Source organism: Bos indicus x Bos taurus, chromosome 3 (genome assembly GCF_003369695.1).
Source record: "Bos indicus x Bos taurus breed Angus x Brahman F1 hybrid chromosome 3, Bos_hybrid_MaternalHap_v2.0, whole genome shotgun sequence".
In the NCBI taxonomy this organism is placed as follows: domain Eukaryota; kingdom Metazoa; phylum Chordata; class Mammalia; order Artiodactyla; family Bovidae; genus Bos; species Bos indicus x Bos taurus.
In genome coordinates this window covers 119,745,157-119,768,074 of record NC_040078.1, presented here as the reverse complement: position 1 = coordinate 119,768,074, position 22,918 = coordinate 119,745,157, and the positions used below count along the sequence as shown (strand labels likewise).

Below are 22,918 nucleotides of genomic sequence, written 5' to 3'. Positions count from 1 at the left end.
CTCCTGGGCCACACTTACCCGGGAGCCCTTCAGGGTCCCATTCCCCACCCCCTGGGTGTGAAGATGATCCACTGGCCAGTTAGCAGTACTCTCCTCTCACTCCTGGGCTCACCCCACCCACCCCCACACCCCTGCCTTGTAAGAGTGGAGCCTCTGGCTGGTGGGTAGAAGGAGGAGTTGGAAGCAGCCTGGACTGGGGAGATGACCAGTTCTCAGTCCCAGTCTCCAGGCCCTGAGATGGGCAGTTACTTAGTCTGATCTCGGCCCTCAGTGAGGTGGGAGCACCAGCTCCACGTCACGGCAGTGTTTGATGGGCACACATGAGATAGCGGGAGGCCCCGTGGAGCTGAAAGGACTGACCTTGGGCCCCTCAGGTGAGGAAGCCTTGCTGGATGCGCAGCAGAACAACAGTGTTTGGGAAAAACACCTCGAGGTGAACTTGGGTTAGACACGTTCTCAGTTTCACGGTGCATCTGAATTGCAGGGCACTTTCAGGCACGTGCCGCACCAGAGGCAGCCAGAGGATCTGCCCCAGTGTCCTGGGCCTGCAGGCGGCGGGGCTCCTGTCCCTCTGGGCCGGGCCTTCTGTCTGGGACTCTCTTCCTGAGGGGACAGGACAGGTGAGAGGTCCCCCACCAGAGCGAGTCCTGGGCCCACGGGACCAGCCTCCACCATGTCTACTGCAGCAGGGCTGGAAGTCACCTAAGCAGGGTCACTGGAGGCTGTGTCCCGCTGGGTGGCTGTCCAGGCTGTGCTCCGGGCCCCTGTCTGCAACTACAGACCCCGTGGTGCAGGGCCCGGGCCGGGCTGAGGCTTGTGAGAAACAACCCTGGGCCCAGGCTAGGGGCCAGTTGGTGGGGGTCATGGCCCTAGGCTGTGGGGAGCAGTCGTGAGCACCAGGGACGTGGACTGCTCCCCTGTGGGGTGGTGGTAGCTGGTGGCGGGGAGGAGTTCGGAAGCGTGGGCCTCTCTCCTGCCCGTCTGGAGGGTCCAACTGAGCAGCCATCCCGGGAGGGCCAGAACGAAGGCCCCTGTGTCCTCCTGCGGCCCCATCAGTTCACAGAGTGGAGGAGGGGTCCACCCTGCGAGCCGGAGGGTCGGGCTCGTTTCACAGCGACGAGACGTGGAGTCTGCATGGGCCTCACGCACCTCAGCGGTAGTTGTCACTGTCCCGTCTTACGACGAGGAACCTGGACTTAAACGGGAGGCGGCGGCAGCCCAGGACCCCACAGCTATAGATGGACAGAGCCAGCGTTCCGAGGCCAGGCAGGCCCAGGTCACTCTGCTCACTGAGAGGAATGGATGCTTGCAGGGCAGGATTTTAGATCAACCTTGGGGTTTTTCAACCTCGTTACAAATAATAAATGTTCTTGTTGGAGTTTCCGCTTGTTGCTCCACAATGGTCACGTGTCCTTATGTTTTATTACTAACACGATACCGATAATTTCTAATGTTGACTCCCGTCCCTTGGGATGACCATTTTTCCAAAGTGGTTTGTTTTCTGCAGCGTGGGTGAGCTGTCACATTCATTTCAGGTCGTGGAGCCTGTGCCTCGCCACTTGCTCATGCGTTTTTGAACAAGGGAGGTTTATCCAGGCCTGGCCGGTGGGCGGCTGTCCTCTCAGCACACTGCCTATGCCTGTCAGAGCCCCTCTCAGACGCTGGGCTGGCCCCGGGGGCAGCCATGCCATGCCCTGCAATTGCCCTGCCTTGGCCTTCATCCTTCCAGGGTCTGGTCAGGGATTATTTAGAGAGAAAGTGGGAACAAAGAAACCTGAACAGCTGACATCTGATAGCTCTTGGTGAAACAGCCTTTGTCAGGGAACACACCCACAGGTGGGTTAGGGAGGCTGCCCCCGGGTGAGGTGGCCTCAGGTGGCTTGGTCTGGCCGTAAGGGCTGATGGGCGGCTGTGGGGCGATGGCTGAGGGAGGGAGGGTGGCCTCCCAATGCGTGGAGGAAGGGGATGCCTCTGTCAGTTTGAGTGTCGCTGTGCGGGTGGGTCATGACCCCAGGTCTGGGGCGAGCCCCACTTCTTTTCCTGTGTACTGTCCCTTCATGGGCCGTGTGCTGATGCTGAGTGCTCTTTGTCTGCTCTTCCAGTCCATGACCCCTCTTCTTTGTGACCATTCTTCCTAGTTTTCATTTTTTAAGAACTGTCCCTTTAAAAACTTCCAGGCTTTGAGTGGTTCTTTGGCCCAAGTCCCGGTCGTTTCACAAGTGTCTGTTCCTGGTTTATTTCAGCGCCCCCCTCCGTGCACGTGGTTGAGATGTCAGCGCCACGGCTGTAGCTCCCTCCTCCGCTTGCTGTTCGCTCTGTCTCCTTGGGATCAGCTTGGCGAGTGTTGGCCCTGCCGCACGTGGTGTACACTCTCCTGGGCGGGCGCTCGACTGGGTGGGCCTCGTCTTTTACATCTGACATTCCACTCAAGGCACCTGGCCTGAGAGGGGCCTGGCCACCAGGAAGGCCCAGTAAGATGGGGGAGGGGAGCGGAGGCCTCCCAGGGCAAGGGTGGATCCCCAGGGTGAGGCCTGAGGGGGACGCGGTCCCTGGACTTGAGGCCGCGTGGGCTGTCCACCCACTGTCCCACTTTCCTGACTCCAGCAGGCCCTGTGCTCGTGGCCACCATCCTGGCTCCACTCTCCCGCCTGACTGCTCCCTCTCTGCCCCCAACACCGTGCCCCCAGCCCCTATGGTGGTCATTACTGCCGCTGGCGGAAACCCCCCACCCCACGCGCCTGGTGGGAGTGGCCGTGTAGGGTCAGTGTGAATGCTGTGGACAGGTGTGGCACGTGACCCCAGTGAGTCCGATTGCCGTCTGAGCCCCCCCACACCCCCCTTATTTCTGCCGAGATGCTCTTGTCCATCAGCCAGGGGCCCTGAGGAACCAGTGACGGGAAGCCCACCCCCCACCACCTGGCCTGAAGTGGACCCGTGCCACAAGTGAGAAATAAACCTTCGCTGTTTAAAACGCCGGCACGTTAAGAGTGTTTTCTTGTGTGGCCGAGGCTCAGACATCAGCCCCAGAAGAGATGAGCGGCTGTCAGGACACAGGACACGGGCCTGTGGTGGGGTGGGGGCTGCTGGCAGGGGCCCCATACCACTGGAGGCCGTGGTATGCAGCCGTGAAACATCTGGTAAGACTCAACCGTGATGACTCACGGGGCAGATGACGTCCAGAATAACTCGCAGGTCTGGTGGAAGAGGTTGGGAAACCTTGGCAGCATGCGTGGGTCACAGGCTGCGTTTGGCAAGATACCACGTGGGAGAAATTGGGCTGAGGAAAACATTCCTGGGTTTGCAAAAGCTGGGAGGAAAAGGAGTGGAGAAAGGCAGGAATGTCCCGGAGGGGAGGTTAGAGCCAGGATGGACTGTGGTGAGCATGCCGCCGCGGTGTGGGGGTCACCCCAGGGAGGCCGTGGGCTTGCCTCTGAGCCTCCCAATGTCAGGTGGGGCCGTGGGGGGCGAAATGTGGCCCCCGCCTGCCAAGCTGGGATTGGGACTTCGGGGGACCACATGGCTTTTGAGGGCTGAACTGCCAAAGAAACCAAGAGCCTAGGACTAAAAACTGTGACTGGAGACCTGAGAACAGCCATGGCAGGGAGGAGGCTAAGGAAGCAGGTCAGCCCCGTGGAGGGCTTGGCCAGAAGATGGGAGGACGGGCCCTTCCCGGGGCACAGCAAGGGCTGCAGAGAGCCCAGGACTCGGGGCCCCAGGCCCGCGGGCTCCAGCACTGCTGCCGGTGGAGCTCCTGGGCCCCTGCTTGCCCTGCACGGGGCTCCCTGTTCACCACGGTGGGGTGCTGATGCTCCCCGTGTCTGGGCTCAGAGCAGCCACACCCGGCCACGGTGCTAGGACAGCCCCTGAGAGCCAGGGCCACGCCTGGGTGGGCTTGGGTCAGCTCCCAGGGGGTGGGGGGTGTGGCAGGGAGGACAGTCACTGGGGCTCTCGCGACCTGGTGGCTCCATGCGGCGGCCCCACCACCCCCCGTCCTCCAGCGCCTCGGCCCCTTCAGAACGGGGTGGCTCTGTGACCGGGTCTCGCCAGTGGGCCAGCTGACAGGTCACTTGAGTCTGCGCGTGTGATCCTGGGGGAGACTCTGCAGCGCTAAGTGGACCCACAGCAGAGGTGCCGCCCCAGGAGCCTAGCCCCGTGGGCGGCCAGGGGGAGGGGGCCCGGACGCTACCCTGGTCACTGCGGTACGCTGCTCCCGGCACCCCAGCTTGGCCGTGCTCTGGGGCCACGCCCCCAGGGAGGCCAGCCCCACCTTCCCCTGGGCCAGCGAGGGCCGCAGCCCCTCCGCTCCATCCTCCCAGGTCACACTCAGGCCTGCCGCTCGCCTCTCCCTTCACTCCAGTTTGGGAGAAAGGCCCACAGCGGGGCTGCTGACAAGTGCCCCTGGCTTTGGTGTTTGGGGATCCTGGGGGTGGCAGAGGGGCTGGAGACGTCGGGGGCAGCCGGTGGCTGGTGCTCGGACCCTGGTGGGCTGCAGGGCAGGATGTGGGGCCTCCTTGTGCAGAGCGGGACTGTCAGGAGGGGCCGGATGCAGGCGAGAGCCCCCGCCTCCGGCTGGAAGCCTGGGTCAGAGGACAGGGCTATGATCAGCTCCAGACCCCAAGCCACGGCTGCTGGGCAGCTGTGCAGGACAAGAGCCGGGACGGACAGGCCGGGAGGCAGTCTGCAGAGTGGAGGTTTAATGGGACAATGGCGGTGACCCCGAGCGGAGGTCCCCCCGGGGGCCCAGCTTGAACCCCGGGGCTCCCGGGCCTCTCCCAGCAGGGGGCCCTATAAACAGCACCGGTGCCCGCCTCCCCGCGTGTTATTGCTGCCCTGGCCCCGGGCCTGGGACCCTGAGTTCCCTGAGGAGCTAAGGCTTTCCGGGGCCCCCTCCCCAGGGACATCCACCGTCTCTGCGGCGCCCTGTCCCCCACGGGGAGAGCGTGGGCATGTCTGCGTCCTCATCCCTCGGGCAGGGACCGAGGGAGGCTGCCGGCCCCAGGGGCGGGGGGTGGGGTTCCAGGGCTCCGTGGAGGCAGGCGTGCGGGGCGGGCGTGGCAGCCCAGGCCCTCCCGGCAGGCAGGCAGAAGGCACAGTGTGGCGGTCGCCGTCGACCCAGGGCAGCGCCTGGCAGTCAGTGTTGAGACAGGAGGGCCCGCAGTGCAAGAGCGCTTGGGGTGGGGTGGGGGGATGGGTCCACAGGCCTCGGTCGGCCCTGGAGAGGCCCCGGCAGAGCCCCCCAGCCAGGCCTGGGGCCCAGAAGGCACAATCGTGGTGTCTGGGAGGCGAGCGCTAGGCAGACACGTTGACGTCCCTGAGAGAGATGGCGCTGCTCGGGGCCTCATCCCCGAGCAGCAGGCCCGGCTCCGAGTCCGCCGCGGCCCCGCCTGGCTCCGCGCCGGGGCCCAGGCCCTGCGACAGGATCTGCTGGATGGTCCGCCGCAGGTTGGGGTGCAGCCGGCCCTGCGTCTGGTAGAAGACCTCCAGGGCGAAGGACTTGAGGGCGCCGGTGCACAGGTCCTCGTACAGCGGGATGGTGTACATGCGCGACATCTGTGGGTGGCCGCCGGTCACGGGGCGCCCTTCCCTCCCCTCCCCCGGCCCCCACGTCCTCTCCTCCCCTCCCCAGGAGACTTGGTCTGCAGGGGCCCTGCCAGGGCACAGGCCTGGGGATCCAGTGACCCTTAGGCCTTAAGGAGCTCAGACGGCCCCAGAGTGCACGCCCTGCGGTGAGACCCCAAGACTCTGCTCCCGGCTTGACCACTGGCCTTGGGCGCAACCTCCCTGAGGTCTGCTGGGGTCTAGGCCCCACCCCATTCTCTGGGCCACCCAGCCTGAGTGGCCGGGTCAGCGGAGGGCAGGGGTTGCCCAGCCTGAGTGGCCGGGTGGGGAGAGGGCAGGGGTCGCCAGCCTGGGTGGCCGGGTGGGGGGAGGGCAGGCCTGCGTGGCCACACCTGGCTCTCCAGGAAGCGCCGGACCCTGTGAAGGTCGGGGTAGTAGTCATTGCGGACCACGATCTGCAGCCAGCGGATGCGGATCTCGGCGTTCATGGAGTCCAGCAGTGACGAGTAGCACTTGGACAGGCTCATCACCACGTCTGTTGGGGCCACAGCAGGTCAGGGCCGGTGACCACCGCCCCCTCCTCCCACCCCGGCGGCTGTGGCACTCACCCTGGGGCAGCGGGGACCCGTCCAGCAGCCGGTCCAGGAAGAGCGCCGTCTGGAAGGTCCTCCACTTGGAAATGTCGATGGCGCTGGCGGAGGCGGCCGCCTGCTCCAGGGGCTCGGCGGTCCACAGCTGGAAGAGGGCCTCCACGGGCCGCGTCAGGCTGGATCCCTGAGACAGGTCCGGCTCGGCCAGCGGGGGGCCCGTGGCATTCAGCCAGCGCTCGAACTCCAGCCCTGCAGGACAGACGCCCTCCTGGGTTCCCGAGCAGGCATGCCCGGGAGACTGCAGACCCCGAGGGTGTGCCTGAGGGAGACCCTGCCAGGGTCTGGGAGCCCCAAGGGCGGGGGCGGCCTAGGGAGGCGGGAGTCGGCTGCAGACCGTGCAGGCCATGGCGGCTTCCGGGAAGGGGGCACAGAGCACCGGAGCCAGTGGCCAGGGACCCCCTGCCCGCCCGTGCCTCCCGGGCAGAAACAGTGAGATGCCGTGAGCCCACAGGCGGAGGCGTGGGGTGGGGAGCACCGCCCTGGGAGAAGGCTATTCCTGCTTTGGAGCCCTGGAGCCTGGGCAGCTGTAGGGGCAAGTCCTGCCATCCCTGCCCCCCAGACCCTTGGAGCACTTCCCAAACCTTCCCCAACACAAGGTCCCCAGCCCACACCTCATTGCGCTACCATAAATGCTGACTCCCCTTGAGATGGCAGACCCTTCTCTGCTTCAGCCTAAGCCTTGGACTAGGGGCACCCTTGCGAACAAGCCGGCTGCCTTCAGCCTGCTCTGAGGCAAACTTCCCTCTGCTCCTGGATCCTGCCCCAGGCCCGCTGCACAGTTTCCAAGGCTCTTTCTGGAACTGCCTACTCAGCTCTGCATGTATGGGTGCTCAATCGCTCAGTTGTGTCTGACCCTGTGCAACCGCATGGACTGTAGCCCGCCAGGCTCCTCTATCCGTGGAGTTCTCCAGGCAAGAACACTGGAGTGGGGTGCAGGGCCCTCCTCCAGGGGATCTTCTCGACCCGGAGTCTCCTGTGTCTTCCACGTTGCAGGCATTCTTTACCCACTGAGACACCTAGCCTAATTGCCACCTCCTCCAGGAATTCCCCGGGGCCGCTCCGGGCCAGGAATCGCGCTCTCCTCTCTCTTCCTTCCACATGGTACAGCCTGAGTTCCACGCCAATGAGTGACGGCAGCTGCCGGCCAGACAGAGCCCCCAGGCCCCATCCCACCCCCGCACCCGACAGGCTGAGGGTGGGCCGGTGAGGACACACGGCCGGTGGGGGCCTCACCTGCCCGGCAGTCCACGCTCTGCTCCTTCAGCTCTGGGAAGAAGGCCAGGAAGGAGTCCAGTAGGTCCTGGGCCACCACGCTGGTGAATTTGTACTTCTCCACGTAGGCCTGCGGGCGGAGTGGACTCAGCAGGCCCGGGTGCGCCACTGTCCCCCTCCCCCCTAGCCAGGCACACACCGCGGGAAAGGGCCCAGCACACAGGGGTCTGAGCAGCAGTGGGCAGGGCCAGGGCGGGCGCAGGGGCGCCCACGGCTGCCACAGGGGCCTGCCAGGCAGCCGAGGCTGGGAGGTGGGAGAGCCAGGAGCCCGGTGACAACCCCGCTCATGGCCCCCACCCCGACCCCCGGGAGCGGACTACTCACTCGGAGGAAGTCGTCAAAGCGCTGGGGGTCCCCGCAGAGCTGGGACAGGTAGTACACGAAGCAGTAGCCCTTCTCGTAGGTGAACAGGTTCATCAGGTGGCTGGGGTTCACGCCTGCAAGGGAAACTGCGGCTCTGGGAGGCGCTCTAAGCTGTCCAGGCCCCCAGGGGTGGGGGCGGGATGGCAGTGGGGCGCTGCAGGGCAGGGGGCACCGAGGGCCCCGCCGCTCACATCCAGATGCCCCGAGAGTGTGTGCGTGGGGGGCCTGCCCTGTTCGGGGGCCCTCGGTGGAGACCTCAGGTTACACACTGGGGAGATGGGTGCTCAGTGCCCGTGAGAGGCGGCGCAGGCTGCGGAGGGAAGCCTCCCTGGCCCGGCCTCTGCAGAGAAGCCTCGTGGGGATGCAGGCCCCCCCTGGGCTGGGCGGGGGGCCTGACGTCTGCAGGTGACGTGCGCAGGGCAGGGCAGGAACAGGTACCTGGCTCCAGCTTGACCTGCAGCTTGCTGACTGGGCTGTCCTCTCCGAGGAGCTTCATCTGCCTGTGCAGGGCGTCCAGGCGGAAGGCTGTCTCCAGACAGGTAAAGGCCGCACCTGGACAGGCGGGAGCGAGGCCGCTGCCCTGGCTGCTCCCCGCCCTGGGCCCCACCGAGCTGCCCCCGCGGGACACACACACACACACACACACACACACACACACACACGGAGCAGGGACCGCAGCCTGGGCCCAGCTCCGTGCATGGTGCCCGCCCCCACCGGCCCTCCCTGGTGCGGGCACCGCGCGCCGCCCCGCCTGGCGCACCGTGGGTCTCGGTGGTGATGCGCCGCTGCGCGTAGGTGGCCAGGCCCTCGCTCAGCCACATCTCCTCCCAAGTGGCGTTGGTGACGGCGTTCCCAAACCAGCTGTGGGCCACCTCGTGGATGACGTCGATGACCAGGAACTCGTCGCTCTCCAGGATAGAGGAGATGATGAAGGTGAGGCAGGGGTTCTCCATGGCCACGATGGGGAAGGACGGGGGCAGGAAGACGATGTCATACCTGTGGGGTGCCGGGGTGGGGGGCCGCGGGTGAGCCTTGCCTCCTGCCGCTTCTCGGCGGGCTCGGGGAGGGGGGAGGGGTGGGGGGTGGTGCACGTGCCCTCTGATCCCTCTCACAGCCGGGCTGGCTAGCAGACGTACCTGCCCCACAAGTAGGGCCCGTAGAGCCGCTCGGCCGCGCTCAGCCACTGTTCCACGGCGCCCGACAGCTTGCTGGTGGCCGTGGGCAGGAGACACGGCTCAGCCCACACGCGGCTCCTGCAATGGGGGAGACGGTGGGCGGGGCCCCCCAGCCCCAGCCCACGGCCCCACCGGGCCTTCGCTCTGCTTCTGGGCGTGAAGGCCGTCCGCCTACGCCCAGCCCCGCCCACGGCCCGCCCCGCAGGCCCTTGGCTCCATGGGCCGCGCCCATCCACACGCCCTCTCACAGCGCAGCAGGTTTGCCTGCAGAGGCACTGCCCAGAAGGAGCAGCACAGGGCGCCGGGGTGCGAGCAGCCGGGGGAGGATGGCCCCTGGGCAGTGACAGTTAGGCAGGGGCAGGGCTGGCCCCACCACGCGGGGCCAGACAGGGTGGCCTCGGAGGCAGGCCGCACACCGGGCCCTGGCAGCGTCTCCTGAGCCTGAACCCCGGGCAGCAAGCAAGAGGCAGGCCTACCTGGGCCCGATGTCTGCGGGCTGGAGGTCCCCGGCCACGAGGGCCACGAGGTAGGCGGGCACGGGGTGCTCCATGTGGAAGCGGTAGACACCCTCCTCCTCCACGTAGGTGCTCTGCGTGGCGCTCATCAGGACCTGCACCCCCGATGGGGCCTGCATCCCAGGAGGCCCCGCCCATCAGGACAGCGTGTGGGAAGCCCCACGCCCCCGTCAGGACCACCCCGTGTCCCCGGTGGGGACCCCACAGCCCAGTCGGCAAGCCCCATATCCCTGCGAGAAGCCCCACCACCTGGGTCAGGCAGCCACACCGCTAGGGACCCTCCCGTCTCTGTCAGGGACCCCCTACGCCGTTCCGGGAGCCCCCAGCTCCTGGCTTGTACACCTCTCATCCCAGTTGGGAGTGGAGGTGGGGCTGGGGGGCTGCCAGGAGCCTTGCGACCCGGCCGCTCTGCCTGCCCCGTCCCTGTATCGGCGTCCCGGGGCTCAGGCCAGGTCTAGGACCCCGACGCGGGCAGGGTGCGCGCCTTCTCAGATGGCCGTCTAGGTGGCAGCTGGGGGGCAGGGCGTGCTGCTGGGCGCTGACCTTGACCACAGCCGAGTAGGTGCACTTGACCGCGGGCGTGTCGAAGCATGGGAAGAAGGAGCGGTTGCAGACGGAGTGGCCCTGGGTGAACACGAAGGGCTTGGCGCTGCCGTAGGTCAGCTCTGGGTCCAGCCACCAGATCTGCAGCAGGTGGTGGGCAAGGGGTCAGCTCCGGCCAGGGAGCCCTCCCTGGGACAGCAGGCCGAGCCCTCCTGGAGACCAGAGCCACAGGCCGACGGCCCTGCCCCGCCAGGGAGCCGTCCCTCAGGCATTCCAGCCCACCACGGCCCCCAGCCTGCCCAGGCCAGCTCAGCACTCCCGTTCTTAACACCACCAAGCATCCTGATGTCTCCAGGAAGGGTGGATGGAGGCCGGGGCCTCCCCAACCCAACTGCAGCCACTTTGTGGGGTCCCGAATCTGTCCCCCACATCCCCTCTGCTGGGACAATGTGGTCACTGAGGCCAACTGGACGGGTCTTCAGTGACCAAGCGCACACAGGTTCCCCCAGGGCCGTGATGGAGGGCCCCCAGCCCCCTGCAAGCGACAAGCCCCAGGATGGCAGCCACAGCTGCTTGCCGCTCGGGACCCCAGACCCAGGACCGCCACTGGGGGCTGTCCGTGCTCAGACCCCAGGGGTGGGGGACCCCAGATCCTAGCGGATGTCCGGGCCTGCAGGGCTGCCTATCCGGTTCCTGCAGACCAGCCAGGCCCCTGTCAGCCTTCATGGACTTCTACAAGACTTCTTTTTGGCTTCTATGTCTCTGTTCTCTGCCCATGCAGAGCCTGCGACAGTATCTTCCTTTTCTGCTGACCCCTAGGGCTGCCCCAGTGTTCGGAAGGCCTGTCTGGGGAGACTGTTCAAAAATGCAAACTCCTGGATCTGACCACAGAGTGCTGGGACCTAGGAACCTGCATTTCACCCCCTACCTCCACCCCCAGGTCCTGGGACAAGTGGCCCCTGGCTCACGCTGGGGACAGGTCCCCGCGGTCAGGCTGCTGGGGACAGGGTCAGGCCAGCAGGCTAGCCTGCTGTGGGCCCTGGTTCCACCACTCTCCGACCACTCTGCTGGTCTTAGACGGACCAAACACATGGACTCCAAGGTCAGGGAGAACCATAGCCTCTGTTTTCACGGCTGTGATGGGAGCCATGCCCGCCAGCTGTCAGAGCCCCAGAAGGCCCCTGGCAGGCATCAGGGGCCAGGCGGGCAGGGCAGGGGCCAGGCTGGCAGACAGCAGGGGCCAGGTGGGCAGGGCAGGGTCCTGGTGAGCAGGGCAAGGGCCAGGCAGGCAGGGCAGAAGCCAGACAGGCAGGGCAAGGGCCAGGCCGGCAGACAACAGGGGCCAGGCAAGCAGGGCAGGGGCCAGGCTGACAGGCAGCATGGGCCAGGAGGGCAGGGCAGGGGCCAGGCTGATAGGCAACAGGGGCCAGGCGGGCAAGGCAGGGGCCAGGAGGGCAGACAGCAGGGGCCAGGCAGGCAGGGCAGGGCCAGGCTGACAGGCAGCAGTGGCCAGGTGGGCAGGGCAGGGGCCTGGTGGGCAGGGCAGGGGCCAGGCCGACAAGGCAGGGGGCAGGCGGGCAGGGCAGGGCCCAGGCTGGCAGACAGCAGGGTCCTGGTGGGCAGGGCAAGGGCCTGGTGGGCAGGGCAGGAGCCAGGCCGACAGGGCAGGGGGCAGGCGGGCAGGGCAGGGCCCAGGCTGGCAGACAGCAGGGTCCTGGTGGGCAGGGCAAGGGCCAAGCAGGCAGGTCAGAAGCCAGACCAGCAGGGCAAGGGCCAGGCTGGCAGACAGCAGGGGCCAGGCAGGCAGGGCAGGGGCCAGGCTGGCAGACAGCAGGAGCCTGGTGGGCAAGGCAAGGGCCAGGCAGGCAGGGCAGAAGCCAGACCGGCAGGGCAAGGGCCAGGCTGGCAGACAGCAGGGGCCAGGCCGACAGGCAGCAGGGGCCAGGCGAGCAGGGCAAGGCCAGGCTGGCACATCTGCAGAAGCTCACAAAGGGGTGAGGTGGCAGCTGGGGGCTCCTGGGAGGCCTGCAGGAAGCCCGCAGGTGTGTGTCTGGCCTAGGCTCTTCCAGATTTCTCCTTGATGGCTCCTGGCCTGATGCCTTTTCGTCACCCTGTCTATTCACATGCCACAGCAGTGACGGATGGCACCTCCTGGGGCCTCACAGAGCTCCTTGAATGTCGTGTTTTTGGGGGGTTACTGTCACAAATGTGCGGTCCACACAGGGACCCAGGAACCCCCATGCTCGGTCCTGAAAGCACCCCTGCGGTGGAAGGGTGCTGTCTGGGCTGCCCAGCCTTCCCGTCGAGCCCCTGGGCGGATGGCGCACCATGTCCAAATTCCCGCAGAGCCTGTGCATGTCTGCGTTGGGGACACGGGCCAACCTGCCGGAGCACCCACCAGTCCCCTGCGGCCTGAAGCATGAGAGCCGATTCAGGCCCCTCGGTCTCCCACTCTGGCAAGTCTGTCCCTCTTGCCACCCCCAGGGAACAGTCCTCTGAAGACCGGGTCACACGGAGGCCCTTGGTCGCAGTGCCAGGCTCCGGCAGATGCATAGCTTGGCATGTGCTCACCAGAAGCTGCCCCTGTCTCCAGGCAGGGACCCGTCCCTGAACAGCTGAAGGGAGAGGCTTCCCTGGTGGTACACAGTCCCCTGTCCCCGGGACCAGAACCTGGGGGCTCACTCGGTCCGGGGCTCCTAAGGGCTCCCCTGGCACCAGCTGGGAAGCCCCGCCGGCGCCTGGACAGGACTCAGGGGACGGCTCGGGGAGAGCCGGGCTGGCCCCCCTCTGCAGGTGTCGCGGGCGCAGCGCCCCCAAGAACGCCCCCCTAGGCCGGCAGCACGGGGAGAGGCCGCCCGGAAGCAGGACTCACGGCGGGGGCGTCGGTCGAGGTGTAGCGCAGGATGACCTGGAAGGGCTGGTGCGCCTGCAGCTCAGGGGGCAGCGTGACGGTGAGCGAGGAGCCATAGTCGGTGAACGGGTCCACCCTGAAGGCCAGCGGGCAGCAGGCGGGCTCCGCGCCGGGCGCCTCGCAGAAGGCGGGCAGCGGCGGCGGCGGTGCGGGTCCCGGCCCGGGGGCAGCGAAGGCGAAGGCGCAGGGCGGCTCGGCGGCGGCGGCGGCGGCGGCGGCGGCGGGGGCGCGGCGGAAGGCGGCCGAGTGCAGGCGCAGGGCCGGGTGCGCGTCGAGCACGAGCGCGCGGGGCGCGGGCCGCCGCGCGCACAGCTCGAGCACCAGGCAGCCGGCCAGCTCGCGCGCCTCGGGCCGCAGCTCCAGGCCCAGCTGCAGGTGGCGGAGGCGGAAGAGCTGCGCGCTGGAGGCCGAGGCCACGTCCAGGGCGGGCGGCGGCTCGGGCGGCGGGCGGGCGGGCGCGGCCTCGGCGCCGGGCGCCTTGCGGCAGCAGCACTGCGCCGCCATGGCCGCCGCGCTAGGTGAAATCCATGGGCGGCGGCCGCCCGGGGCCGCGGGGAGCGGGCGAGGGGCGCCGGGCGCCGGGCGGCGGGGCGCGGGCACAACAGGAAGTCGCGCCGGGAGCCGCCCGGCCCGGCCCCGCGCCGTGCGCCGCCCCGCTCCGGCTCCGCTCGGCCGCCGCCGCCGGGGGCGCTGTGCGCGGGGAGACCGGGCCGCGGGGGACGCGGGGCCGGGTGCTCCGTGCGCGAGGGGCCGGGGCGTCCGCGGCTCAGTGAGTGGGGAGACCCGAGGAGCCGAGGGGCTGAGAGCGCGGCTGGGGGCCGTGAGCCCGGGCGCAGTGCGTGGGCCCGGGGCCGCTGTGCGCTGGGCTGCGACCGTGAACCAGGTGCGATGCATGGGGCCGGAGCAGCCGCAGTGTGCAGGTGGCCGAGGCACGGGGCTGGAGGAAGGAGAAGGCGCGGGGACCCGGGCGCGCTGGAGGTTCCTTGGTCACCCACTGATGGGACACTTGTGTCAGGGAAGTGTTACTCGTCCGTTCCAGAGCCTCAGGCCCGGAGAAAAATGCAATGATTCCCATCACCCTGGCCTGCTCCCCTGTGAGACCAGTGGTCTGTGCTTTGAGCCATGTGGGGCATGCTGGTGGCTCTGGAACCTTGAGACTGTACCCTCAGATGTGTGAGGCTTCTTAAATTGAAATTAAATAGAATTAGAAGTTCAGGCCCTCAGTTGCACTGGCCCCATTTCAGGGTCTCCATGTGTGTTTGGAGGGGCGTGTCAGGCTAGTGGGGCTTCCTCTGTGGCTCAGTGGTAAAGAATCTGCCCCCCAATACAGGAGATGCAGGTTTGATCCCTGGGTTGGAAAGATCCCCGGGAGAAGGAAATGACAACCTACTCCAGGGTTCTGGTCCTGGAGAATCCCATAGACAGAGGAGCCAGGTAGACGACAGTGTGGGGTTGCAGAGTCAGACACGACTGAGCAAGCGTGCATGCATCAGGCTAGTAGCACCATACTGGACAGAGCAGGTATTTCATCATCACAGAAAGTCCTGCTGAACTCTGCTCCCTTCAGGGCTGTCCGGGCCCTGGAGGATGACTGTTTAGGAGGTGACTGCTGGGCAGTCACAAGATCTGGCCAGCCTGTCATTCCACTCTCGCCCAGGCCTGTCCATAGCCTTGGGCCCGAGGTAGGTGGCTGGAGATCAGCGAGGATGCTCAGAGACCAGCATTGGGTGGGTCTCAAAGCCATGAACGAGAGGGACTGCCAAGGTGTTCTCCTATCATCGTGGGAGAATTCAGGTCCTCAGGGAGCCGGGCTGTTTTGGCCTGGAGGCCCACCCACCTCTTTCCCTGCTCCGTGTCTGTGCGGCACAGCTAGGGCCTGACTTGCGCTGCACTCGCCCTCGATGGCGTCCCTGGAGGGTGTTTAATCCTTCTGGACTCAGTATCTCCATTTGTCATGCGTGTGATCCCTGGGGGCTGGGGGGGCAGGGTGGAACAGCCAAGCTGAGGACCCGTGTTCATGGAGTCGGCACCCGCACCGAGGCACCTCTTCAGCTTGCCCCATGTGTCACTTTAGCCTCGGGGACACAAACTCACCAGCCACTTAGAGGAAGGGGTTCAGCCCTGCATCCGAGACTCAAGACGGGGGATACCTGGGTCTGATCAGTCCTCACTGCCTTCAGGGGCCTAGCACCTGCCCGGAGGCCGAGGGCAGAGAGTTTCAGACGGCACTTCCGGCGTGACCAGCCTTTCGGAGCCATCCTTTCCCCTCTCCCGGCCAGTGGGGCTGGGGCTGGAAGACCATCAGGGACTGCGTGTGGGCACCCACACCGGCCTGCCCTAAGCACCTGCAGGCAGGTCTGCCAGCCCCCTGCACAGGCTAAGTTAACCTCAGGGGGCTTCTTGCCCTCCTGGTGCCCTGGACTTTGGGAGCAGGGGTTGAGTCTCATCTCTTCTCTCCTGGAGGGCCCTGGGCACCTCCCAGTGGCCTGTCCTGTACACAGGACAGTGGGGTAGGTGCAGGCATGTAGGTCTGGAGGAACTGTTACCACTCCTCCCGGGGCTGTGCCTTCCACCCCAGATTTTTATAAGGAACCAACACAAGTCAGTCTGGAGGAACAAACAGATGTGTTTTGCAGCACTAAAGGCAGTCCACCAAGGCATCTGCGCACTGTGAAGGACACAGTGGTCGTCTCCGCTCTCCACCTCGTCCCTGTCCCGCGGAGGACGGTGCCTTCCGTGTCGGGGTCGGGGGCGCTGCTTTGCTGACAGAGTTCCAGGGTGGGTGCAATGTACCCTCCTCCCCCAGTCCACCTGCGGGAGAGGAGCCGGAAGTTGGGACTGCCAGAGGCTGGGGTTTCTCCCATAGGAATTTTCATACACCAGCTTTTAATTTTTTTTAATTATTTTATTTTTTTGCTGTGGTGGGCCTTTGTTGCTGCAAACTCGTGCTGGCGCGGGCTACTGTTCCTTGCGGTGTGCGGGCTTCTCACTGCGGTGGCTTCTCTTGTGGAGAAGAGGCTGTAAAGCACAGGCCTCCACAGTTCTATGGCGCAGGGCTGCCCCGTGGGATGTGGGATCTCCCTGGACCAGTGCCCCTTGCATTGAAAGGTGGAGTCTTAACCACTGGACCACCAGGGAAGCCCCATACACCAGCCTGCGGACGGTCCAACCCTTACTGGCTTGGCGGGTGGATGCGCCTTCACCCAGCCTTCTCCTGATGGGCACAGACTGGCTGCCCCTGTTCGAGTGTGCAGGCCCCGGGAGGGGAGCGGGTCCCGGGCCTCGTCTGTTAGCAGGCGGACACGGTGGTGGGTGGGCTTCCAGGAGGCCCGTGGGCTCGGGTGGGGGCTGTGCTGTCCCTGGGCCTCTGGTGCAGGCAGACTTGGACGGTTCCCCAGATGGAGCTGGGGGACCAAGGGCTGGCCCGGGCTCTGACGGCTGTGCACCTGTGTCACCAGGGCCGCGTCAGCAGGTGAGGGGGTGTGCCAGCAAGGGCACCACGAGCACACAGGGAGAAGACCTGGGCTTGGGTCCTGGCTCCTGACCTCCCAGCTGGGCAAACCACTCAGCATGCCTGAGGTCACAGATGGAGTCACTGTGGCCTCACCTGCCATGTGCAGATAATGGCAGGAGCTGTTCACAGGTAGATGGAAAGGCAACATGAGCTGTGAGGGGCCTGCGGGGAGTAGGCGGCAGCTGGCAAGCCCTCCATAAAGGTGGCAGAAGTCGGGTTATGACGAGGGCTGTGGCTCTTGGAGATGGGCGCTGCTGATGCATGGCGCTGTGCAGGGCTGGGTGCTGGCCTGCAGGGGGTGGGGTGTGCTCTGAGCCAGGGGCCATCATGCTGGCAAACCAGGAGCAGGAGCAGGAAGGCTGGGGAGGATGGGCCCCCCGTTCACAACCACCCCAGTGCCTCACTCATGGAGTACATGCTCCCCAGCTTTATCCTTTGGGCTCTGCTTGGTCAGAGGTCTTCATCTACAGGTGGGATGCTTCCATTTGGGACAGGACGCTGAGACCCCACTTAGCCAGTTGGGGATCCTCAAGGCACAAATCAGAGTTGCTCTGCTTGGTGACTGACACTTTTTTGGGGGGGCGGTGCTGTGCGGCTTGCAGGCTCCTAGTTCCCCAACCAGGACTGACCCCAGGCCTCAGCAGTGAAAATACCAAATCCTAACTACTTGACCTCAAGGAAACTTCCTGACCCTTACTCTGAAGAGACGGCAGGGCTTTGCTTGCTGGGATTCATGCTGCTCAGGACTCCCGGGCTGTGCAGGGGATCACAGAGGGCACAGTGCAGGTAGGACGCTCGGCCCTTCAGGATGAAGGCTCCACACACCCACTAGGAGGACCAGGGCCTGAGGCCCTGGCTGCGGGTCAAGGGAAATGATAAACACCAGATTCGGTGTTTTATCCATTACTTTGTTACGTGTACACTCAGATGTGTTAACCAGGGACTACATTATCTGTAATTCATGTATTATCCGTTTTTTCCTTTACTCTCTCCCCTTTGTCTTTTCCTTTACTCTCTCCTCTTTATCTTATTTAAGGAGTGTTGAGGGTGATTAATTTTCTAGTATAGTCTTCAGGCTGTAGGATGCCCAGATGAGGTGCCTCTGAACCAGGGTAATCAACGCGCTCAGACACATGGGTGGTCAGTGTGGTCTGGGCCTGACCTTGGCTGAAACTGGGAGGTCAGTAAGGTAGGAAGTGGGTGTGGACACTGGGAGCCCAAGCTGAGCGGTCTGTCACAGAGCCTCGAACCCACACCCGTGAGTCACAGCAGCTACGAGTCTGTTTGGAAAGCCACTGTGGCCTGAGCTGGTGGCAGGCTCGAATGTGGAAGGAAGCCAGGGTCAAGGTGACAGGTCCTCGTGACTCCTGTGGTTTCCCCATCTCCTGACCTTGGCTCCCCGCCCTCCACCTCTCTGTAGTAAATGTTTTTCTGGCTAAGTTTTCTTGAGTGGTTTTGATGTTCCTGATCAAGCCCTGTCTAGTAAACCTGAGAACCAGGGGAGGAACAGTTCCCCAGTTCTCTGCGGACATACCCCTACGCTACCATCAAGCGGGGACAGAGGGCTTTGGGGAGCTACAGAAAATGAAAACTCCGTGGGACGTGAGGCAGGAGAGGATGGCCCAGCCTCCCGTCAGTGCATGAACTACGTCTTCCCACCCCGAGGATACAGGAGACCCCCAGCGTCCTGCTTTGGAGTTGGTTGGTCGTCCTCCAGGGCTGACCGCTTAGGGCTCAGTCGGGCCCGAGGGCTCCTTGGGCAGGAGGGACCGCGACTGCAGGGCCTCCTCGTACTTCTGGAGCTGGAACCAGAACCCCGGGTTGGGCTCGGCCACTGGGCGGGCGCTCTTCACCGTCTGCGAAGAGAGGTTGCGGGTAGACCCTTGTGCAGCGCTTGTGGCGAGGTCCACGGGCGCGCCCCGCCCCACGGGCGCGCCCCGCCCCACGGGCGCGCCCCGCCCCACGGGCGCGCCCCGCCCCACGGGCGCGCCCCGCCCCACGGGCGCGCCCCGCCCCACGGGCGCGCCCCGCCCCACGGGCGCGCCCCGCCCGGAAGTCTCTCCCCAGGCGGCGGAGCCCGCCGCTCCCGGAAGGTCCCGCCCCTCCCCACCGGAAGTCCCGCCCTACCCGGAAGGCCCGCTCCAGGCTGAGGCCCCGGTAACGCATCAGGTAGGCGGTGCAGACGGCGGCCGAGCGGCTGCGGCCGTTCTTGCAGTAGACGAGGCAGGCGCCGCCGGCGCTCACCGCTGCCTCCATGGCGGCGCAGGTGGGCTCCAGGTACGCCAGCAGGTCCTCCGCCGGGTCGTCGAACACGGGCACGCGCAGCTCGGCGACTCCGGGCGCGCCCGGGCCGGGCTGCTGGCGTGAGACGTTGACGCACAGGGTGACGCCCGCGCGCGCCAGCGGCTCCGGCGCGGCCGCGGCGCGCGCGCTCCCGAGGAAGAGCGAGGAGGCGACGCGCACGAAAGGCGGCGGGGGCGCCGCTACGTCCGCGCGCTGTCCGGCCTGTTCCGGGTCCATGGCCGGCTCCCGGGCGCCCGGCCCGGGTGTCTTACTTTGGGTCGTCAGGTGCGGCCGACGCCCCCGGCTCCCTCAGGCCGCCCCCCCCCCCTCCCGGGGCAGGCCCCGGGGCGGGTGTGAGGGGGAGGCCACGCCCACCATGCCCTGGCCGCCGCCTCACTGGCCAGGTCTGAGTGGGCGAGGCCTCCTCTGATTGGCTGACGATGGGGGTGTGGCCGTTACCGTGATCATCGGGAGAGTCTGATTGGCCGCAGAAGTGTGGGCGGGTTCAGGTTCCTGGGTGAATGGGCCCTCACCTGTGCCGGAGGCCAGACCCGGGCTGGTTGAGAGGCGCGAGGTCTGAGAGCCTCCCCCTAGCGGTCCTGGCGAGCCCTGAGGGTTCCAGCTGGGCCGGGCAGCGGGCGGCCAGCTTCTCAGGCTGTGGCTGACGCGCTGAGCCAGGGGCCCTGTCGCAGAGTCTCATCTGGGCACTGACCAGTCATTACTTCTCTTACAAGCGCATTTGCCAGGTGAGATGCCCCTTCAGTTCAGTCGCTCAGTCTTTGCGACCCCATGGACTGCAGCACGCTAGGCCTTCCTGTCCATCACCAACTCCGGGAGCCTAATCAAACTCCTGTCCATCGAGTCGGTGATACCATCCAACCACCTCATCCTCTGTCGTCCCCTTCTGCCTTCATCATCAGGGTCTTTTCAGACGAGTCAGTTCCTTACATCAGGTGGCCAAAATATTGGAGTTTGAGCTTCAGCATCTGTCCTTCCCCTTGGTACAGCTTTATGTTTATTCTTTTATGTTCTCTGCTTCCTAATAAATCGCCCTGTGTAATATCTGCATTTTATTTTATTGTAAAACATGGTCATATAAAATAAAGCTACTTACCCTTAGCATTTCCATTTTTCATAGACCAGTATTTCTGTGGTTTTTCTTATTTTGGGGGTTATTACTGTAGCTTTAAAGAATTACACAGTTGCCACTTAAGAAGACCTCTTCAATAGATTTTTCTGATGTCCAGTGTCTTTCGGGGGATCCGTTTCACTGAAAATGAACTGTCTTGCAGTTGTGTATGCGTCTAGTTATTGGTGTTTCGATTCTATTCTAATAATATTGAAACATTTCTGATTTTCAATCTGTTGGACCAGAAATTTTTCTCCAGTGTAGGGATCCCCAACCTCTGGCCCGTGGGCCAGCACCTCCTGTCATATCGGCGGCAGCATTAGGTTAGAAATACAGTGCACAAATGTAATGTGCTTGAATCATCCCAAACACCCCCGACCCCAGCCCACGGGAGACTGGTCCCTGGTGCCGAAGAGGTTGGGAACCACTGCTCTAGTACATCCCCACCCCACCCCAACCCCTGCCGCACACACACATGAACACACGCCACTCGTAAACTGAACCTCTGCAGTCTTTCTGGGTGACCTCCATTCTCTCCATTCCAGCCAAAGCTGCCAAGCTTGGTAACTGTCTACCTGGGGCTCTCCTTTGAGCTGAAGATGGAAATGTTGGTCTGTAACCATGTCTTCACGGGCTGTAGGTCCAGACATCACCTACTTCCCAGCATCCATGTGCTTTTCTGTGCCCTCAGCCCTTTTCTGAGGGATTCTGACTTTCCTGGATGGGATTCTCATTTCCCATTTCCCCAGAGTTCACAGGAGCCATCCAACTAGGTGGGAGTACCAATCCCCCAGCTTCAGAATCAGGCTTCTGCTGACACTCTGGTCAGTGACATCTATGCCCAGGATTGCTTCAGGACAGGGTTTGGGCTGTCATATGAACCAAAGAGGACTTCCCTGGTGGATCAGACAGTCAAAGAGCCTGCCTCCAATCGGGAGACCTGGGTTCGATCCCTGGGTTGGGAAGATCCCTTGGAGAAGGAAATGGCGACCCAGTCCAGTACTCTCATCTTGAAAATCCCATGGACAGAGGAGCCCGGTAGGCTACCATCCACGGGGTCACAAAGAGTCCGACACAACTGAGCGACTTCACTTTCACTTTCTTTCATGAACCAAAGATGGGAGAGGGGCTTGGAAACCTGTCCTCTCCTTATTACCACAAAGGGAAGCCAGCCTCGCTTGAAACCACGTGGAAGAAACCATCCTCAATGACACTCGGGCACCAAAGCAAACCAAACCTGAAGAGCCTCCGGCTTCTGGTCTCTGGTCTCCTGAGCTGGCCAGTCATCCTTTATTGTTGGATGTCTGAGGTGAGTTTTCTGTTCCAAGGCCTTTTAACTGATAACCTCACACTCCTTTCCCCACCTTGAGTTAGTTCATGGGTAACAACTCGTGCTGAGTATCTCGAGTCCATTCTCCCCCTTGATTGCTGTGTTTGTTTACAGGACACTCTCTTCTGGACTTGGCACCATCCTTCTGCAGGGAGCCTTCTATCCTTTCTCACTAGCCAGAATACACTTTTTAAAGCATTGAGTTTCTGAACGTTGGTCCTGACTCAGCAGGTCGGCAGGATCATTAGTGGGTTTAAAGGAAATCAGTCCTGAGTATTCACTGGAAAGACCGATGCTAAAGCTGAAACTCCAATACTTTGGCCACCTGACGCGACGAGCTGACTCATTGGAAAAGACCCTGATGCTGGGAAAGATTGAGGGCAGGAGGAGAAGGGGACGACAGAGGATGAGATGGTTGGATGGCATCACCGATTCAATGGACGTGAGTTTGAGTAAACTCCAGGAGTTGGGTATGGACAGGGAGGCCTGGCGTGCTGCCGTTCACGGAGTCACAAAGAGTTGGACACGATTGAGTGACTGAACTGAACTGATACTAGTATTTTAGGTCATACCCATATTTTATTTTTTAGTAAAATGGTTTAGCAAAGAACAGACTACATGAAAATATTAGGGTGCATGTATACAGCACAGTGAGTTTTTCCTCATAATTTTTTGAGTCATGCTATGAAATGGGGAATTGCAGTGGGCCCCAGGCAAAAAGTCTGGAAACCTTTCATTTAGAGCACACATTTTGATTGCACTGCTCTCCTGCTTAAAATATCTTGATGCTTCTGTCTGTAACCTAGCATTCAAGGCTGTTCCTGCTTTGTCCATCTATCTCCTTTCTCTCTGTTCCCCTTGTCACCTACATATTGGCCCTTGCCATCCACCTCTACAAGGATTAAATAATGAGCCGCTGCAGCTGCTGACCTTCAGCATCTCCTGAAAGGAGTTCAGGGTGGAGATCAGGAATGGAGGCACTCTGTGCTCTGGGGAAAATTGGCAGAACAGTTCTTCAGACATTTATGTTTTTAGGAGAAGAAATTTTATGAGCCCAATTCTTGTATCTTTTCATGTCTAAAAAGGCACTCAAATCCTTCATGGTGATGTCTGCTCCTTGTCACTAGCAGTAACCTGCAAAAAATTTATGCTGGATTGCAGGTACTCCGTCTTCACCAGAATCACCTCTATACTGACCTTCCCCCAGTGCCTCTCCAGAGCAGTTTCTCAGAGCTGTCTGAGGTGCTGTCTCCCAGGGTATCATCCTTATTTTGCCCCGCAATAAACTTAGCTGATGCTGAAGCTGAAACTCCAGTACTTTGGCCACCTCGTGCAAAGGACTGACTCATTGGAAAAGACTGATGCTGGGAAAGATTGAAGGCAGGAGGAGAAGGGGGCGACAGAATGAGACAGTTGGATGGCATCACAGACTCAATGGACATGAGTTTGAGCAAGCTCTGGGAGTTGGTGATGGACAGGGAGGCCTGGCGTGCTGCAGTCCATGGGGTCGCAGAGTTGGACACGACTGAGCAACTGAACTGTACTGAAAACTTACCTCAAGATTCTCGGGTTGGGCAATTTTTTCAGTCGAAACCAGCTGCCCACTAGGCCTTGGCCCAGTGGTTCGAACATGGTAGGAATGCACATTCTCAGGGTTTATCTAGTCTGGACCTG

The 22,918-nt window shown here is 63.3% G+C and overlaps 2 protein-coding genes and 1 long non-coding RNA gene across 3 annotated transcripts; 1 reads left to right on the top strand and 2 right to left on the bottom strand.

The window, feature by feature from the left end:
* Positions 1-4,672: 4,672 nt before the first annotated feature.
* Positions 4,673-13,507, bottom strand: RNPEPL1 (arginyl aminopeptidase like 1). The gene is made up of 11 exons (XM_027538123.1): positions 12,950-13,507; positions 10,078-10,218; positions 9,496-9,647; positions 8,981-9,097; positions 8,605-8,840; positions 8,283-8,396; positions 7,806-7,918; positions 7,443-7,551; positions 6,168-6,398; positions 5,952-6,094; positions 4,673-5,550 (listed from the first exon to the last, which is right to left on the bottom strand). Exons 1-11 carry the CDS (start codon positions 13,490-13,492, stop codon positions 5,290-5,292), a joined length of 2,160 nt encoding a protein of 719 aa, XP_027393924.1. The 5' UTR covers positions 13,493-13,507; the 3' UTR covers positions 4,673-5,289.
* A 2,365-nt stretch (positions 13,508-15,872) lies between these two features.
* DUSP28 (dual specificity phosphatase 28) lies at positions 15,873-19,193 on the bottom strand. The gene is made up of 2 exons (XM_027538122.1): positions 18,630-19,193; positions 15,873-18,358 (listed from the first exon to the last, which is right to left on the bottom strand). Exons 1-2 carry the CDS (start codon positions 19,020-19,022, stop codon positions 18,230-18,232), a joined length of 522 nt encoding a protein of 173 aa, XP_027393923.1. The 5' UTR covers positions 19,023-19,193; the 3' UTR covers positions 15,873-18,229.
* A 258-nt stretch (positions 19,194-19,451) lies between these two features.
* Positions 19,452-21,443, top strand: LOC113890250. Its single transcript, XR_003510467.1, has 3 exons — positions 19,452-19,531; positions 21,032-21,223; positions 21,359-21,443. It is a non-coding gene; the product is annotated as an uncharacterized LOC113890250 (long non-coding RNA).
* The last annotated feature ends 1,475 nt before the right edge of the window (positions 21,444-22,918 follow it).

What these genes read in the sequence shown, in the direction of transcription:
- RNPEPL1 (XM_027538123.1), bottom strand. Translation starts at nt 13,492, where the DNA reads ATGGCGGCGCAGTGCTGCTGCCGCAAGGCGCCCGGCGCCGAGGCCGCG. An exon ending in CCCGCAGACATCGGGCCCAG is followed by an intron (nt 9,098 to 9,495) that starts GTAGGCCTGCCT and finishes CCCCCATTGCAG; the next exon opens with GAGCCGCGTGTGGGCTGAGC. An exon ending in GGCGCTTCCTGGAGAGCCAG is followed by an intron (nt 5,551 to 5,951) that starts GTGTGGCCACGC and finishes GGCCACCCACAG; the next exon opens with ATGTCGCGCATGTACACCAT.
- DUSP28 (XM_027538122.1), bottom strand. Translation starts at nt 19,022, where the DNA reads ATGGACCCGGAACAGGCCGGACAGCGCGCGGACGTAGCGGCGCCCCCG. An exon ending in GCCTGGAGCGGGCCTTCCGG is followed by an intron (nt 18,359 to 18,629) that starts GTAGGGCGGGAC and finishes CTCTCTTCGCAG; the next exon opens with ACGGTGAAGAGCGCCCGCCC.